Source organism: Mirounga leonina, unplaced genomic scaffold, assembly GCF_011800145.1.
Source record: "Mirounga leonina isolate KUSES-001 unplaced genomic scaffold, KU_Mleo_1.0 Mir_96, whole genome shotgun sequence".
Taxonomy (NCBI): domain Eukaryota; kingdom Metazoa; phylum Chordata; class Mammalia; order Carnivora; family Phocidae; genus Mirounga; species Mirounga leonina.
In genome coordinates this window covers 4,189,723-4,208,844 of record NW_023270871.1, presented here as the reverse complement: position 1 = coordinate 4,208,844, position 19,122 = coordinate 4,189,723, and the positions used below count along the sequence as shown (strand labels likewise).

The following is a 19,122-nucleotide window of genomic DNA, read 5'->3' as shown; positions in this document are numbered from 1 at the left end:
GGCTCTCAGAGGTCAGAGGCCACGCCCGGGGGCCATGGCGGCAGGGTGCGGGAGCCCGGAGCCCGCCTCGGGCCGAGAAGCAGGAGGGACAGGAGGGAGCAGGCTCAGATGTTGCCCTACCTACAGTGCAGGGGAAGGCAGGTCTCCTGACCACACGCAGGAGGGCCCTGGGCACGGGCACGCAGTCCTCCGTAAAAGGTAAAACGCTCCCCCTCCCCTGTCGCCAGCCACCGAGGCACCCGACGTTTTCCTCGCCCACTTCAGAGCGGGGATCCATCTGCTGGATTGCTAGCATGTGCGGCGCCCGTGTCGGGGCCAGGCCTGTCGCTGTTCATTCACCCTCAAACAGCCAGTCCCCGGCCCGCTTCACAGAGAAGGAAACGGGCTCCGAGAGGCCGGGAAACTTGGCCAAGTTGGCACGCCCGGGCACGGGAAGAAGATTCGAACCCAGGTCTTCTGGGCACAACACTGGCTGCCTCCCTGGGGTCGGCCGCCCTGCCATCTCTCCCCCATCCCCCCTCAACCCCCGCCCTGCCATCTCTCCCCCATCCCCCCCCCCCCCCCACCCCTGCTCTGCCATCTCTCCCCCACCCCCCGCTCTGCCATCTTGCAGTCCTGCCAGCATGGCTGAGGCGAGACAGGGCCCTTCCCAGTGGTCCAGGAAATGACCCGAACTTTCTCCCCTTTAATAACCTTGGTTTCTAGAAATAAAATTGTCAATAAGGACAAGACAACAACAGGAAATCCTGCAAGTATTGCTTCAGGGTATCTCTTCCAGAGTCTCTCCTAGAAGACTCAGGAGACAAAAGAACACCCAGACCATGGATGGAAATGTTTACTTGTCTTCTGGGAAAGGAAATTCCATCTATTCTAGGAAACGAGAAGAGAAGAGCACAGAGCATGTGCACACTTACTTGACACAAAGAGAACGATGCCCTTTATACTGTCTCCTTGGTCCCCCTTACAGTAGATATTTGTCCCAGTTTCCCTAATGAAAGCAACATGATTCAAGTTGAACACGGAGACGTTTGGCTCGAGCTCTTCTCCCTGCATCTGCACGCCTTCCAAATAACAGGATATGTTACTTTGCTGGCTCCTGGAAACGTAACAAACGGTGACATTGGAGCCTTCCTCCACCAGCTTATCTTTAGGGAAAACAAACAATGGGTCGTGTCCAAGAGAATTCTGTACTAAAAAAGACAAAAAGACAGCTCAGTCAGAACTTCACTCAAATTTCAAACCAGCCCCTCTGGTCTCCCTCTCAATGATAGTTTCAGCCTCTTCTACCTGCTGGGGAAAAGAGGAGCCTAAATTTCTAGGCAAACCTATAAAGCTCGGTGCCTGCCCAAACACGCCTTCCTGTAAGGGCTCCTTTTGTTAGGCGAAATGCTGCTGGGGCTCTTACTGCAAAGACAGCGCGTCCTGTCACCCTGGGATTAGGCGTCACTACTCCTTTGCTTACGACACGGCGACAGCTGCTGTCTCGGGCCGCAGTCCCGACGGAGGCTCTGTGTTATCTCTTTCCACCTGACGTCACCCACACAGGTAGGACTGACTGAGCCCAAGTTCACTCACCCAGCAGGTGGCAAAGCCACATTCCCATCGGCCAGGTCTGCCTATCTGCGCAGCCATGTGTCCCCTCCACTCCCCCCACTTTTTTAGGGCTTTTTAAATTAATTAATTAATTAATTTATTTTAGAGAGAGAGAGAAAGAACGTGAGCAGGAGGGGCAGAGGGAGAGGGAGAAAGAGAATCACAAGCAGACTCTGCGCTGACTGCAGAGCCCCACTCGGGACTCGATCCCACAACCCTGAGATCATGACCTGAGCTGAAAGCAAGATTCGGACGTTCAACCCGCTGAGCCGGCCAGGTGCCCCCACGCGTCCCTCTTAATCTTTAAACTGTACTATTGACCACATCTCTGCCCACCTTCTCGGAAATGCCAGTCACTCAAATATCTCCTTTTCTCTCGTCTCTCCTTATGTATGACCATCAGTGTATAAAAATCCTCAGGGGTCTCCCATTTCAGGCCAACTCACCGCCCTCCCCAAGCCTCCCTCCCGCCCCCTGGGGACCTGCTCCTCCACCGTCGGCCTCCCTGAAGGAGCGGCCTGCTCTTACTCCTCGGCTGCATCGCTCCTGCTCATTCAGCCGGCCGTGGTCACCGAAACTGCCACCCACCCCCCGACGTCACCCCTGCTGCGTGGCCTGGGCAGGGGGGGGGGGCTTTTTTAAAGGTCCCAGGTGATTCTAATGTGCAACCATGGCTGAGAACCAGTGTTTGGGGGCCAGGAATAAACAGTCAGGTTTTCCATTCATTACTGAGTTAGTTTGGAGGTTATAGATTTGAGAAATCTAGTCCATTTTATCAAAGCTGTTTATAATGTTGTTCTCTCTCTTACTGTCTTTTCAGTCTCTGTTTTTTTTTTTTTTTCCTGTGTGTTCTTCTGTCAGCAGTAGGATGTAATGTGAAGAGGGGGGCCCTCTGGAGCCAGGTTGGTCCGGGCTAGAATTCTGGCTCTACCCCTTAGTGGCTTGATGGCTTTGCATGGGTTCTTTAAGCTAACTGTACCTCAGTTTCCTCACCTGTGAAGTGGGGACAAGAATAATACATATTTCCAAGGGCTGATTTGAGGGCTAAATTAATATGTAGAGTGCTTAGAACATGACTAAAATGCAGATTTAATTCTATTAGCAGTATTAAGCTAATCACTAGGCTACTCACGGGTTAATGTGCTATCGGTTTTACTTAACCGAGGTGTATAAACACTTAACAAGGGAATGGTTCTATCGGCAGGAATTTCCAATTATCTGGCAGGGCATATAAACTGAGAGAGCCAAATGCCATTGCTTTGGAACCAGCCTATAGTTTAAATGAAGCATAATAAACTGTGGCAAAATCCACTCTAGACTTTAATTATCACAAAATTAAATTATTGAAATTAAGAGATACGTAAAACATATTTATCCATAATCTCATTACTCAAATGAAGACCTGATTTCGTTTTTCCGTATTTCACCCCTTCTCTCTACACTAGGGGTTGGCAGGCTATGGCCCAGGGACCATTTCTAGCTTGCCATCTGTTTTTGTAGATAAAGTTTTATTAGAACACAACAATTCTCATTAGTTTACATATTGCTTAGGACTGCTTTCCTGTTACAATGGCAGAGCTGAATAGTCATGACTGAGACCAATAGGGTCTGTAGGGCCTAAAATATTTCCTATCTTGCCCTTTACACAAAAGCTTCCTAACCTCTGCCCTAGATGAAGACACATTTTGTCTTATTCTAATAAAAACATATGTACAATTTATGTCCTGCTCTGTTCTCTTAGCATTCTATAATAAACACAGGTCCCCTGTTTGGAAAATAAATACAAAATGGTCTGAATTTGCATATTGTCTCTAAGAATAAATTCTGAGGCAAAACCATAGACGTCTATCTCCTGGTGGCAAGTTTCACACCCATACTTTTTAGTTCCAAGGGAAGACAAAGAAAAATAATGTCGGTTTCTACTCAGTCTCCTCAAAAGAGACTTCTACGATTTGACTATTGATCCCCAAATAATATTAAATATTCAACCTTTTAACTCTTTTATCACCTCCCTTCTTACCATCTACTTCCTCCCACGAGCTCCAATTGCTCCAGAAACTCTGCTCGGGGGTTTTGGCATCATCCTCCGCACTCCTCATTCTTATAAAATGTCTCGCACATTCCAAGGGGAGCTTGGATTCCCAGCTCCAGTGCAGAACTTGGTTCCACTTCACAGTGGTGCTATAGTTCTCCTAGAAAGAAAGAGAAAAACTTGGAAACATGGAGCCATGCCATCCTGAAAAATGGCTTGACTAGAGTTACTCCAAAGCACACACCTGGGAGCCCACTGCAGCTCCCAAATATGAGCAAGTGCGGTGCATCCCTAACCAGCCAGTTCCCCCCGGTTTGATGTCGCAGCAGGACCTGCCACGGCCTCCTGCCTTTTGAAAGCTCATCTCCCACCCCTACGGCTCTCTGATTCCAGGGGGCTTGTGGGGAGCAAGTGAGAGAAAACTGAAGCTACTCAAGTCTTGGGGGGAAGAAATCAGAGTCAGAAGGTAGGCACAGGACTCGTCACATAGAGCCTGCTAAGAAAATTTCTGCAAACTAGATAATTAATTGAGTCATTCTTTAAAAATAAGCAAGACTGAGGAGTGTTTTTTTTTCCTTTTTTTTTTTTTTTTATGAGAGAGAGATAGCATGAGCGGGGGGGAGGGTCGACTGAGGAGTATTTTCTTAATAATCATTTTTAGCCATGGTCAGATCAAGTTGGTCAAATCTCAGTAGAGAGGGCAGTCCTTCATGGTACCCAGGAGGACCGGTGGCTCTCAGAAGCCAGTAGAAGGATTCCATGAGGCCCTTGGGCTTTGTTTTCTGTTTGGTTGGTTTGGTCTCTTATCTTTGCAGATATGGTGGCCAAGGGGCCATATTCTCTTCTTTGAGCTCCACCTGTTAGAATCTATAGTCCCAAAAGAGGTCAAGCACACAAGAACGTCTTACACTGTGCTCTTGGGAAGCTTGTCCAAGTTGGACTGCAACTGGTCTTCCCTCACAGCATTTTTTTTTTTTTTTTAAGATTTACTTTAGAGAGAGAGAAGGACAGAGTGTGCGAGTAGGGGAGGGGCAGAAGGAGAGAGAGAATCTTAAGCAGGCTCCATGCTCAGTGTGGAGCCCAACCTGGGGGGCTCGATCTCAAGACCATGAGATCATGACCCGAGCCTAAATCAAGAGTCAGATGCTTAATCAACTGAGCCACCCAGGCACCCTTCCACACAGCCTTTCATCTTGATCTTTCTAAAGTTCTGGTATTTTCTTTCTCGAATTCAGTAGGCTTCAATGGCTCCTTTATACCTTACCCTGTCAGCCATCTACATTCTGACTCCAACCCACCTCTCACTCACAGCAATCTCCTCTCTGGACACAGTGGTCTACCTTGCACTTGGGGAATAGCTTTACGCCTTTACACCTCAGTGTTGACTCACACAGTGTCCCTGGCTTAGTGTCCCCACACTTCCTCTGCACTGGGAATTCGTCCAGGCCACACCCATCTCCGCCTCCTGCACACTGGGCGTAGTCGTTGGCATTTCATCTGTGGTTGGGGTGTGTCCCTGGCTGGAGCATGGCCCCAAAAGAACGGGGACTGGGCTTCATTCTTCTTCACGTCCTGCCTGGCTCCAGGCACTCAGGCTCCTTGGTGGGCCCCTCCAGGACATGTGCTTTCTGCCTGCACTGCTGGGGGCAGAAATACCAACCAACCAACCAACCAACCAACCCAGAAACTATATCAATAATGGCAACCTTACTGTCAACAAGCCACAGTCTGGGTTTTATCTCTTGCATCTCTCTGGAATTTAGCCACTTTTGTCATCCCCCAGTGTCACCAGCCACTCCGGGCCCCTCTCCACTGGACCCACCCCATAGCCCCCTTCATACTGGTAATGATTTGCCTTCTCCAACTTCCCCACCTGTTCTCCACTGTGAGCCAGAGGGGACTTTTCAAACACTTCCAACCAGATCCTGTCCTTCCTCTTCTTTTTATGGCTCTCAGGATAAAACAGAAAACTGAGCATGACCTCCGGCATCCTGTGTGGTCCATCCTGGGGCCATGCCTGCCTCTCTGTACTCCAGACTTTTAGGCCTGGGAGCTCACAGCCCTTCCCTCGGGGCCTCAGCTCACATCTGTGGGCTCTTCCCAGAATATTCTTCTCCACCCTCCCTTCTAAATTAGCTTCTAATCCTCTTTCTTATTTTGGCTCAAACAGTGCTTCTTCTTAAGTTGCTGGAGAAGGTCCAACCTTATCGCAAGCCCACAACACCTTGTCAGCAACCAGCACTGCACGTCCCACATTTGGGACACTCTCATCTGTGTGTTGCATCTCCTCATTCCTGCTCAGCACTGACAGACCTACGCCTTGAATAATGGCTGCACCCAGGCTCCCAGTTTCAAACTATGCGCTCAATGATTCCATCAGTTCATTAATAGGCAGCGGGCTCTATTTTTCTCAGACACTACTTGTGTGTTTTCTGTCTAACCACAAACTTGTGCTTTGTGCTGTTCACAGCCTTGTCATGGAGGAGATAAAACTTTCCTTGAATGCATCAATTCAGTGATTTTTTTTTAATGTGATGAATTATGTTTGGGCTGTTTTCATTCACTGAAGTGGCAAGTTTCATTTGGCAGACACTAGTAAGTCACAAGAAGTTGGCACCTCCATCTCTACAGAAGTCCAAGTGAGGTCACTGATTCGTTCCTCAGGCGAGCACAGATCCCTGGCAGACTCGGCTCCTGGCCTCCTTCCGGGCCTGAGATATTACTCCACTCTGCCTCCTCCAGCCACAAACAGGATGAGGAAGCAAGTGGCTGGACAGGCCGAGGGCAGAACCGGGCCCAGGTGAGGCCATGTGGTGCGGGCAGGCGGGCAGGTGGGCAGGCGGGGGGCTACCAGCAGGCCTCTGCGTGGCCCGTGCCGTCTGGGAGGTGGCTCAGGGTCCCCAGCCTGGCTGCAAGCACTCGGACCAGGATGCTCCTCCTTGGCTTGTTTAGGCACATGATCATCTGAGGCAGGAGTCCTGAAAGCTGCCCCTTCTCAGCATGCATGAAAGTGCACTGTCAGCTTTGCATTACGGGGAACTGCCTTGTGACAGGGACATTGTGCTCTAGACAGAAGCAGTCCCCCTTGGCTGGTTTTCTTCCCCTTAACTGGAGGGGGATCTCACGTCTCTCCTTGACTTTAGGCCTGGGAAGGTCAGACAAGGGCTTCTCTGGGAGGCATGGCCACTGATGACCTGTGGCCGTCAACCCTGTCTGGGCATGTGGGTGAAGGAGGATACCGTCCTGGTTGGCGACCTTGACTAGCACAACCCACCTCTCTGTGCCTTGCGTTTCTCCTCTCCCCAGTCAGGCTGGGCCAGGTGATATGGGGACAATACACTGGACAAGGCAAAACTCGAGTCACAAAGATCTCGAACCTTAGGAGGTTACAGAAGCAGGTTTCTCAAGCTGCTCCACCCTGAAAAAAGAACTCTTACATGAATCAAAGGTGAAAACAGATACGAACAACTGCCTGTTAGAAAAATAAACAATGGGATCCACTTGGTCTAGGGTTAGCGTTACTTCTGCTAACGGTGTTAAGTACTAGTTTTTCATGAATTCTTCCAGCATTTTTCTCAAACTTCTTTTTCTTAGACAACTAGCCTCAATATGACCTTTGTGCAATATTTTATTGGGTCCAAATCAACAACCAGTGAGTGCATCCATCAAAAATATCAAAATATGGGGGCACCTGGGTGGCTCAGTTGGTTAAGTGTCTGACTCTTGATTTCAGCTCCGGTCATGATCTCAGGGTCATGAGATTGAGCCCTGCATCAGGCTCCGCACTGGGCATGTAGTCTGCTTGGGACTCTCTCTCTCCCTCTGCCCCGCCCCTGCTCACTTGCATGTACTCTCTCTGTCTCTTCTCTTAAAAAAAAAAAAAAAAATGTAAGTACAAAATGATTAGTGTGAGTTCCAGTAGTGGGTAGATGTGCTGGTGGTGGAAAGTGAACAGCTGTACACGAGCAATGCTATTGCTTAAAATCAGAACACTAAACAACTCTCACTGTGGCAAACGACTCTTGGCTGAGTGGAATGGTAGATCTGGCATCAATCCTAAATTGACAGAGTCAGACTTATACTTACTTTAGGCCTCTCACTCAGATCTCAAATGCAATCATGAATATGGAAAGTAACTGGAGGCTTCCAAATGAGTAGCATTTATACTTTACTAAAGGAACTAACCATTCTGAATCCCTGTGCCCACGCTTCCAGTGCCTGAGAGAAAAGTGGTCTTTGGTTGAACAAATGGAGGTCCCCAGCAGTGACACATCCCCATGTTTCCTTCACACCAGACAAATTCTCTGTTCCCCTTCAATGAGAAAACATTCCACAGTGTTGTCCTGCAACAGCCCGTGATAATGAATGAACGTGATGTGTGGGTAGATTATTAAGGCTCCCCAGACCATAAGATGGAAATTGAAAGAAACCACCACAGTGTCTCAATGCATGAGATGGAGAAGCATCAACTAAATGGACACAACCGTGGTTTGAACTATCTATCCTGAAAGTTCTATCCTGAACTATCTATCCTGAAAATCTATCCTGAAGAATTCAAAGGCAAAATGATTGGGAAATGAAGGATTTTCATTATTTAATTTGCTGTAGAAAAAGCCACAAGTGAGGCAGCAAAGGACATCTGAATTTACTCCCCACCATGGTGGGGCCAGGAAGAACCTCTTTGCTGGACAGAACCCACAGTGCTTAGATGCAACCTTCCTTGTATTTCAGCATGGTATGAAACACAAGGTAAGAAACGGACAGGAGCCACACCAGCAAGAAGAATGTTGCCAAACAATTACATCTTATTTATTAGGAAAATGTCTGGTGGACAGGGAAGAAAGAGGGAAGAGAAAAAATAAGGTTGGTGTTCATGGATTTTGGGAATCTAGGACTCAAGGACAGGCCCAGTTGCCTGCTTAGAGGATAGAGCAGAAATGAGGAAATGATCTATTTCCTTAACACATCTCATCCAACCTACTGAACCAAAGCTGTCATGTTACTTGGTCCCATAAAAACACAGGAATGTAATTGTTTTGGAAAACCATTTTGAGTTGCTAAAATGTTTCTATATTGGGATTTTTGTGGATGTTATAAAAGAAAAATCATGGTGTCAGAAAAGGATTTTTAAATGTTGAGCCAAAAAAAAAAAAAAAAAAAACTTACCACCCAGATGACATTCGATGTTTTAATTCTACTGATTTCTATCTGAAAAACCATTTTTAATTCCTGATGATGAGCAAGGTTGTGGACACTCCACTGTAAATGCAAACACTGATGTGTAGAATTGATAAAAACTTTCAGGGATTCAGGGGCCCATGGCAAAGGTTCAGACAAGACTGAAAGACCAAAAACAAGATATGAAATAACATTTAATAGGAACACAACTGAATAGTCACAGATAATAAACTGGTCAATATCACCACTGTTTAGTTTTGGAAAATAATGCTCACATGTGCGTCTTAGAATTAGACATCTTGGAAGTCTGCAAGGAAATTCAGAAATCACTTGGTAGATAAATTAAGGCCTAAATAAGTGAAATGACTTGCTCAACAATACACTGTGTATTGTTGCTATTAATAAACTGATAAACAGTAAAATAAAACAAAAAGATACTTTATTGGATGATCTAACTGGTTTAGAAATTTCTAGTAAGGCTATATAAAGATGATTCTTGCCTATAAACTTCATATTTCTGGAAATCGAAAATGAGTTTTCTGCTTAAAAGTCAATATTTCATAGTATACTAAATAACTATAAAGTGGGAGCATACCCTATCTCTAGACATGATTGCTAATATCTCAATGCACTAAACTTAAAAGGCCTCTGGCGAGAATTTACTGAAGTCTGTGGATGAGACCAACAAGGCACTTAGTGTGAAATAAAATAATTGTGATGATGTTCTTAGCTCAAGGAAGAACCCCAGCTGGAGAGACACAGGGGCTCAGAATAGGTAAATCCATAGAGGGATAAAGAAAATTGGTGATTGCTGGGGGCTGAGGAGAGGAACAATTGGGAGGAAGTGCTTCATGATTACAGGGTTTCCTTTTGGGGTGATAAAAATGCTTTGGAAGTACACAGAAGTGCTGGTTGCATATTCTGAATATACCAAATGTCATTGATTTGTTCATTTTAATCATAAAATGATTAATTTTATGTTATGTGAATTTCCCCTCAATAAAAATTTTTTTTACATATACATGATCATGATCAAAATGTTCAAATGATACAGAAATTGAGAACCCATCATCCTACCAACTCATTCTCTCTCCATTGCCAAGTTTAAATCACATGTTTTTCTCGACGTTTTCCATACACTTAAAAAAAAAAAAACAGGGGCGCCTGGGTGGCTCAGTTGGTTAAGCGACTGCCTTCGGCTCGGGTCATGATCCTGGAGTCCCTGGATCGAGTCCCGCATCGGGCTCCCTGCTCAGCAGGGAGTCTGCTTCTCCCTCTGACCCTCCCCTGTTTCATGCTCTCTCTCTCTCTATCTCATTCTCTCTCTCAAATAAATAAATAAAAAATCTTTAAAAAAAAAAAAAAAACCACACTAGACTGTGCATTCCATTTTATATTTTTTAAAGTACTTAGGTTATTTTTAAGAAAGCTATACAGGGAAGTAAAACTAAAATGTTACTACTCATTATTTCTGGGTGGCGAGGCTGAGTTTTTTTATACTTTTTAAAATACTTTTTTATACTTTTATACTTTTCTTATACTTTTCTGTATTTTGTAAATGTTCTTCAGAAACAATGCATTATTTTCAGAACCCTATGATATGCTAGATTTTATAAGAAATAGTCTTCTAAGATACCTGGTGCACTCCACTGTGATGATACTTCAAAATGCATAATTTAGTTTTCGGGGTCAATTTGCACCAAAAGGCTGAGGACCAGTTATTTTTCCAGTTTTATTTCCCACTGAAACTTAATCAATTGGCATACTGAGTCCTGTTTTTTTTGTTCTTTGTTTTGTTTTGTTTTTTTTGGCATTCTGATTCTTAATGCGCTTTGGCAGAGTGAATCATTTATCAGACACCGTTCATACAAAGTTAAATGAAGTTGGAATTTCTGAACACTCAAAGCCCAAAACATGGTAGTCACTTTCTATTATTATTTGGTTAGAGATTTTTCTTCTCCTTTGTGAATAAAATTTCTCAACTCTTTGGATAAAGACAATAGCCATTATTCATCCTCTCCTTAAACCAGTCAGGAGGTTTGGGTGAGTCTTCCAAGCCTAAGATGTAAGTTAACTAAAGGAGGTTTAGGGAAATGTAAAGTTAACTAAAGGAGGTTTAGGGAAATGAAAGAGCAGATCCTTTATGGAATAGGAGGAAATGTTTTTAATAACTAATAAGAACCAACAGCACAGAGAAGGCCAAGTGCCTGCAAAATCATGCCGGCTCTCCTTGCCCTCATTCCATTTTGTCTAGATAGTAATTTGACGCAGTCGGTCTTACACTCTAGATGAAAAACTTCCTGGAGGGCAGAGGCTGAGGCAGAGACAGCTTTGAAAGGACTCTTGTCCCCAGCACTTGGCACAACACTTCCCCACAGCAGATGTTGACCTCAAATTACACGGACCCAGGATCTCCACAAGTTCTCAAGAACACGACAAGCAATAGCTCACTAACATCTCTCCTCATCCTTCGCATTCTCTTCTCCCCAGGGCTGCTTTTCTAAGCTCTGTTTGAGCACTGATCACAGCGTGTTGTAATAACCTGGTCTGGGTTTGTCTCCAGGAGGACTGTGAGCTAAACAAGGGTGAAACCAAGTCCAATAACACACCTGTCACAGTGTAGACACCCAGTGACTGCTTGCTAAATGGATGAGTCAACTACCAGAATCGACTTTATTTCTGGAAGCTCGGGAAAGCTACCGTGTGATGCTTTAGGTAAAAGAGGAATTCTATATTGACGTATGCTATCAGCGAGTGTTGAGTGACTCAGGTAGTTGGGAGAGACATCACTCAGAAATAATTTGCTCAAAAGCAAAGGACTTCCTTTGAGGACTTCCTTGGGAAATAGTGAGAAATGTCAAGGTAAAGTCAGAGAGATTAAGGGACCTCACAGATTCTTAAGTCCAACCCCATCAGTTTTCAGATGAGGAAACGGAGTTTAAAAAAAAGGAAGTGACTTTCCCAAGTGCACACAACCAGACCAGAACCCCGGGTTCTTGGCCCTGGCCCAGCTCTCTTTTTATAGGGAGGAGTGGGTGATCAGACAGCCCGGGGTTTAATCACAGACTCTCTTCCCACTTTCCTCACCCAGGCTTTCTGTCGGGCCCCAACGCTACTTAAAAAAATAAACCGCAGTTCATTTATAAGTTGGGACATCACACAGCCATTAAATAGAAGGTTATTTCTAAAAGAACATTTGAGATCAAAGGTAAAAACCTTCGCCATATGTTGTATTGTTTTAAAAAGTATATATTAAAGTATACATACTAAAATATGCATACTTCACCTGCATATAGTTTTATATTTACATATTATAGTATAATTTCCCAGTATATATATTTACACTATATACAACATACATACTTTAAACTATATATAGTTTAATAGGTACATATACAGTATAAATATTCCCAGTATATATAGTATACTTCCACTTCTATAAAAAAATCTGCCTATTTACATCTCTGTCTTGGTCTGCATGTACTTACACAAGAAAATGGAAGAAAACACAACCAAATGCTATAGTCACGATCTCTGATGAAAGCAGTTATGAGCCCAGTGCTAACTGAAAGTGAGTCTGGACTCTGTCTCATTGGTCGGGAGAAGCCAGGACATCTGAATCTGAGTCTCAGCCCTGAGCCTGGCTGGGTCATCAGGTGAGGGGCCCACTCTTTTGAGTGGAGGTTTAGCAGGTATTTGGCAGATACAGCAAACATTGAGACAAGAGATCCAAGTGGTGTGAGGACAAAGACAGGATTACTTGGCAAAGCAGCCATGCTTAGCTGAGAAAACTGGAAGCAAAAACAAAGACTGGTAGAGAGAGAAGCAGGTAATGAATGTCTGATCTAAATAAAAGAAGCTGAATGGGTACATTCTTCACTGGAACTTCTGAGAACAGAGTGTCTTGTATGTAGAAGGTACACAATCAATCGTCATTGGGTCAGATAATGAGACTTTACTAGGGAAGTGAGCTGTGCTAAAAGCTTGGCAGTAATGCCTAGGGTCTTCTGGAGAGCCTGGAGCTGGGGGAATGCGTCTGAGAATCAGGGGCTCTAGCTGGACCTAACCTTCCTATGGTACGGACCACCCCCTCAGCCCAGCTGGGTCACGTTTAGCAAGTAAGATAGATAGGGTGGGGGGTACACATACTACAGATGAGAAGTCCTAATTCCCATCTTTCAGCTCCAGATTATGGAAGGTTATCAACAAACTACAAATTTTAAGAAGCCAAAAAAGTAGCATCATCTCATGTGCCCGGAACCTAAAAGAAACAGACCCAGACTTAAAGAACACCAGGCAGAGAACTGAGCTATTAACAGAACAAAATCTCCTTTTTATTTCCAAGTATCTTTTCACAGAGTTTTAAGGGGAGCAGAAAAATTCTATGGGTATTTCTTGTAAACATCACTTTCATGAATCCATAGAAAGGAATTGTGAGAAGAATTATGAGAGCATATGCCCACACTCTCTGTTACAAAGGAAGTACAGCAAAGAATCAACACAGAATGAGGAAAATGTAAAGCTTTGTTAAACACAGGTGAGAGCAACACAAACTTTATAAACCAATAGACTCCAGCCTGAGTACCTTCAAACTGGTTCAAAGTAATACACAAAGTCATTATAAACATTTTACAAGTGTTCTTATTGACAGTATTTACAAAGATGACTTATTGAAAAATACCCTCACTGGGAGAGTAGCTAAGTGACAAATACTATTTCTTTTTTCCATAAACAGCATTTCAGTACTTGGCATATTGTCTTAGAGCAAATCGCTTCTCAATGAATGTCGTTGAAGGACATCACAACTTGTTCAAACCTAGTGGCCAACTCTGGTCTGGTATTCCTCAACCCTACACGGCAAGATGCAGACTGAACTCCTCTGGAGACGGCCACTCACAACATATCTACCACGAAGTTCTGCGGGATTAGATCCACTCACGGGTGCCCTGATGACCAGGGCACTGGCCAGGAAATGAGAGCTAAGGTTTGGCTTTATTACAATGAGCTATCAAGAAGTCAAAACTAAGGAAGCCATTGCTACTCACCAATTCCAAGTAATTTCCAAAGAAAAGACTTGTGCAACTTTCCTCCCAAAGCACCAATCACCTTGTATTTTTTCCCCTGTGTGATTTTTTTTCTTTACTGTTCTTCCCACTACTCACCTTCACTCTGGTAAGTTCTCAAGGACAGCAATGCCAAGAGGAATGTTGTCTGAAAGACTGAAAAGAGAGCCATAGGTTCTGGATTTCTGAAAAAGATAAATTACACAGAAGGAACATTTTATTTAATTTTAGCTCTGAGCAGGTGTCTTTGACCCCATTGTGGTAGACAATGGTATTAAGGGCTCCCATTCTTCTCTCCTTCTTCTTCGTCCCCTCCTGCCTCCCAAACTAAGAGTATATCTCCCTGCTCCAGGTGACTTGCAGAGGCAGAAGCCATGGTGTACCCACTTGGAGCCTAGGCCTCAAAGGACCCTGTATAATTCTGCTTGCTCCTTTGTGTTTCCACCTTTGGCATGAAAAGAGCATTTCTGGGCTACCCTCCAGGAGGAAAAGGAGCAACAGTCAACATGGTGACTGAGTCACCATGGCTGCCCCCCTGGGGGCAGCCTAGGTCAGCCAGCAGCCGGCCAAGAGCGCCCAATACCAGATGTGGGAGCCATGAATGCCCACTGCTGCGTGCTGCGGAGGCCGTGGGGCAACAGAGAAGTGGCCTACCAATTTCTTCAAACCAAGCGAAGGTTGGTAAAGAAAGATAAAGCAAAGAAACAGAAGTGAAACATAAAAAAGTGGACCATGGTCTCAGAAGAGATAAATCTGAATGAATTACTTATAGAGGAGTCACCCTCACTCTTCCGTCTCCCTCATTAAAATTTCACCGAGGAAAACCCAGCACATTCCACCTAAAGAGATAGGCAGTGTTTCATTGTTCAAGATAATTTCCGGTTTTCCTCACTTTAGAGGAGGGTTGTAAACGGCAGGTCAAAGAGCTTCACTGATTCATCGGGTTTTTTGACCACCGGACAATCTGAGGGCACAAAGAGTGAACCTAGATGACCTCAAGGAGGCTAATTCGTTCTTAATTCAATACTAAGTATGTTAGTCAAGGGAAGCCCTGAGTTTCACTTTTCTACTTCAAAGTCTGACTCATCCCATTGACAGGCAATGAAACCATTCAGAGTCCATTTTGCCTCTGTCCGGCCACCCGGACTTCATCAAAAGCCAGAAATTCAGTGAACCAGATCATCCCTTTTCACTGCCCACCACTAACTGGGAACAACAGTGAAGACAGAAAAAGAATACACCCAGCCATTAAATTATCCTGCAGTAGTCAAATCTGCTTACACACGGGCCCAATTGCCAGCAGAAGCAAAAGTCTGCAAACGACATTTTACTCATAGCCCTTTAAGCCTGCTTTCCACTACCTCCATTTTTGCCAAACAGGCCCCTCATACCTCTCTAAAATCTCTACTTACAACTTCAGATAGGCTCCTATTACAACGAAATATCGAAGCCAGGGAGAAAATGAATTCAAGAGAAAATCGTTTCTGCTCAGAACCAAAGGCAAGGCAAAGGAAATGCCAACATGAAGGGGGTGACTCTCCGCGTGCAAGTGACCCGTCCTTCCAATCCTAGTCTGTGGGTACAGGATCCTATCCTAACACCGACTTATCTTGAGGAGCGCAAGGTGCCTCTCTGTAAGGAAATCTCATCCTGTAAATTGAAAAGCAGATGACTTGGGGAGTGATGTAGGGGGCCTCGTGTTCTCTGTAGGAAAGGGCTACTTAAAATGTTTTTCAAATTTTGGAGTTTAAGTAAATCTCACATGTCGCAAACTTTAAACAAATGTATAGGGACAGAGAAACTTAAAACTACAAGTTAGAAGCCACCTATGAATTAAGGGTAACCAGAAATTAAAGAATAAAAGTTGTCACGTAACAAAATCGAAAAATAGGAGTCTTTACAAAGGACTTGTTTCTATGGTCTGGGGATCACAGGAGAGTCCCTGAGAAGCATGGGGACAGTCTTGTCTGGAAGTCCCAACCTTCCCCACCTCCTCCCACTCAGCAGGTTGTGAATCTGAGGAGGTTAGCTTCAGAATGAGTCAGCAGCTGGAAGAACGTCTGGAGACACGCGTGTCAGCCTTTGGGAAATGCTGCATGAACAGTTCTCCTGATGACCCCGAGCCTGATGCTTTGGGAGAACACAGCCACCAACGGCTCTGAACCAGCTGCTTTCAAGGCCCAGGAGACTGACCGCATGGCCCGTGTGGACCCCCTCCTCCCCTCCCCTGTAAATGGGCCTCTCATTACCCCGCGCCCTATTCCGAGGGTACCAGCTCTTTGCTGGTGAGCTCCCCACTAGCACAGTGAAGGACCTGGGGGTGAGGGAGCAAGTTGTGCCAAGGCCCCGAGGCAAAGCGGGAGAGTGCGGGGCCTATTCAAGGAACAACAGGAACTGGTGTTGCAGGGGGCAAGGAGGTGATGGCACTGGAAGTGGGAACAGTGGTGGAATTCAGGAGAGATCTGACAGAGCCGGCAGGACGTGACAGGGGGTGACAGACGAAGCCATCACAGATGGCCCCCAAAATGGCCTGAGCCCTTGGCAGAATGGAAATTACCCTTCATAGGAAAGTAGAAGAACAGACATCGTGGGCTCTAGAGAGGGCTAGACTGTTTGCAGCAAGCTCAATTTGAGATACTGATTTGATGTCCAAGGGAGCTAGGGAGCCGGACACACACTTGGGAGTCCCTGGGAGGGGTCCTGGGAGGGGTTTAAATCATCCTGGCTGCATACACAGAGCCTTTAAACCGCAGGCAACACGGGGCGCCTGGGGGGTTCAGTTAGTTAAGCGTCCGCCTTCGGCTCAGGTCATGATCCCAGGGTCCCGGGATCGAGTCCCGCATCCGGCTCCCTGCTCAGCAGGGAGTCGGCTTCTCCCTCTGACCCTCCCCCCCCACCATGCTCTCGCTCTCTCAAATAAATAAATAAAATCTTTAAAAAAAATAAATAAGCCGCAGGGACCAGATGATGGCCTGGAGAGGCAGCGCAGATAGATGCGCGGGGTCCGCAGCCGATTTGCGCCCCGCTCTGCAAATCCATGACATTCGGGACCAGGCTAGGCTTTCCTTTTTTTTTTTTTAAGGATTTTATTTATTTATTCATGAGAGATAGAGAGAGGCAGAGGGAGAAGCAGGCTCCCCGCGGAACAAGGAGCCCGATGCGGGACTCGATCCCAGGACCCCGGGATCGTGACCTGAGCTGAAGGCAGATGCTTAACCGACTGAGCCACCCAGGCGTCCCCAGGCTAGGCTTTCCTACAGCACCTGGAGGACAAGGGCCCAGTGCCGGAGGCGCTGTGAGCTCCTTGGGCCGGTCTCCCAGGGAACTTAGGGGCTCCAGGCGGGGGCCACTCTTCCTCCACAGCTCGGCCACCGCGCCCTCTCCCTCTGTCGTCAGGCTCTCTCTCCACAGCTGTCCCTAACGAGCATCGCCACTTCCGCGGTCCAGTGGGAAAAGGAAGGCAGGGGAGGATGAAGTGGCAGGATTCAGAAAGGCCAAACTACCTTCCCGCCTCGCCCACACTTCCCAGTCCTGAGCCCAACTCGGTTCTTTATTTCTATTTTTCAGATCTCCATCATTCCCAACCGGACGACGAGCTGCTTGAGGACAGGCCTGGATCTCAGTCCCCACTGTCCATCACCGTCCCAGCACATAGTTGCTACCCAGTTAAGTATCTCGTAAATGAATAAAAATTTGTACCAAATTTTCTCACATTCTTTCTTTTTTGCTTTCAATTTTATTTTATTAAATAGATTCCTTTTCAGGCCCTTCCACTTTTTCTGTTGCCAAATACTGCCTAATTCATAGTGTTTCATTGACATGTCTTCTCTGGGGAGAAAAAGGGAGGTGAGAAAAGAAAAATTACCCACTCGTTTTGTAGAACTTCCCATTCAAATCTCATCTCTGCGCAAAACGAAGACACAGTCGAATGTCCCTCGGTGCAAACACCACACGCACGACCAAAGACAACCTTTGCCACGGGTATAAGCCTGCCCTTCTTCACTAGCACTTCTCGTGCCGTCACTCCTAAAATATTTATTCCTGGGAAGTTTCCTCACCATAAATAACCCCCTTGAGAAGCAACATGACCAGTCATTTGCTTCCCAAGAACATGGGTGTGTTGCCAGACGTTGCAGAATTGGCTAGGTGCTGCATGACATCATATGCAAATACTAGCTTAAAGAAAGAAGCTGTTCATCCGGGGACGTGTGCTGGGGTGTGTGCTCCCTGTGTGAGACTTCTGTGTGGCAGTACAAAGGTCTGCATGTTCCCCACATTTCCCAGATCCATCTATTTTTATTTGTTTTTTATGAGCACTGCTATTTGTCTTTGGGGGCCCTTCCTGCCATTATAGCATGGGATGAACCACCTGTTGGGCTTCACTCCAATCCACCACCCCCTTCCTCCTAAAGGAAGGTTCAAGCACACCTCCCCCTCTGTCTAAAACTACCCGGGTAAGTGCTTCTACCAGTTTTGTAAGGTCATCCCTTATTTCTGGGGCTGAATTGGCTTATGCACAGCTCACTTTCTTTTTCTTAAGCAGTATTCAGTTAAAGATTCCCGGACCTTGTGACTCCAGCTAGCATTTAAGCTGAGTCTCTCAGTGGTCAGGGAAACCAAAGAAAGGAAGAGAAAACCTCGATCTGAGGAATATTCTGGACCCAAAGAATATGTAGGAATTTAGTATATGCTAACAATAATATGGGGCGCCTGGGTGGCTCAGTCGTTAAGCGTCTGCCTTCGACTTAGGTCATGATCTCAGGGTCCTGGGATGGAGCCCCGCATCGGGCTCCCTGTTCCGCGGGAAGCCTGCTTCTCCTTTTTCCACTCCCCCTGCTTGTGTTCCCTCTCTCGCAATGTCTCCCTCTGTCAAATAAATAAACAAAATCTTTAAAAAAATAATATTTTAAATCACTGGAGAAGAGACAGATTATTCCCTGGAACAATAATCTGGACATTTGTGGGAAAAGGAAGCCATAATAGTCAAGTTCCCCGGGGTTCTGATGTTAAGACTGCTGAGGGTCAAATCACTACTCTGGCACTTAATAATCTTATCAACATGGACAAGGCACTTTACCCACTTAGGCTTCAGTTTCTTTTCCTGTAAAATGAGAATAAAGAACCTACCTCATAGGACTGGCATGAGGATTAAATGAGATTATGAGAACCTATACCTAGAAAATCCAATTATTGTTAATTTTTATCATTATTGCTATTGCCCAACTCCCCTCAACAAAATAAATTCCAGATGAACAA

At 45.7% G+C, this 19,122-nt stretch overlaps 1 protein-coding gene across 3 annotated transcripts in view; it reads right to left on the bottom strand.

Annotated features, from left to right (window-relative positions):
- LOC118006407 (oncostatin-M-specific receptor subunit beta-like) overlaps nucleotides 1-19,122 on the bottom strand; it is a 49,873-nt gene that overhangs the window by 22,248 nt on the left and 8,503 nt on the right. For 2 of the 3 annotated variants that reach the window (XM_034999053.1, XM_034999054.1), the window contains exons 2-5: nucleotides 13,966-14,051; nucleotides 8,792-8,964; nucleotides 3,614-3,785; nucleotides 915-1,190 (exon numbers count right to left, since the gene is read on the bottom strand). In XM_034999053.1, the coding sequence (XP_034854944.1) occupies nucleotides 915-1,190; nucleotides 3,614-3,785; nucleotides 8,792-8,964; nucleotides 13,966-14,038 (694 nt within the window). In that variant the 5' untranslated portion in view covers nucleotides 14,039-14,051. Of the gene's footprint in view, nucleotides 1-914; nucleotides 1,191-3,613; nucleotides 3,786-8,791; nucleotides 8,965-13,965; nucleotides 14,052-17,735; nucleotides 17,928-19,122 lie in introns of those variants that run through there. The other variant, XM_034999055.1, reaches the window with a different exon arrangement.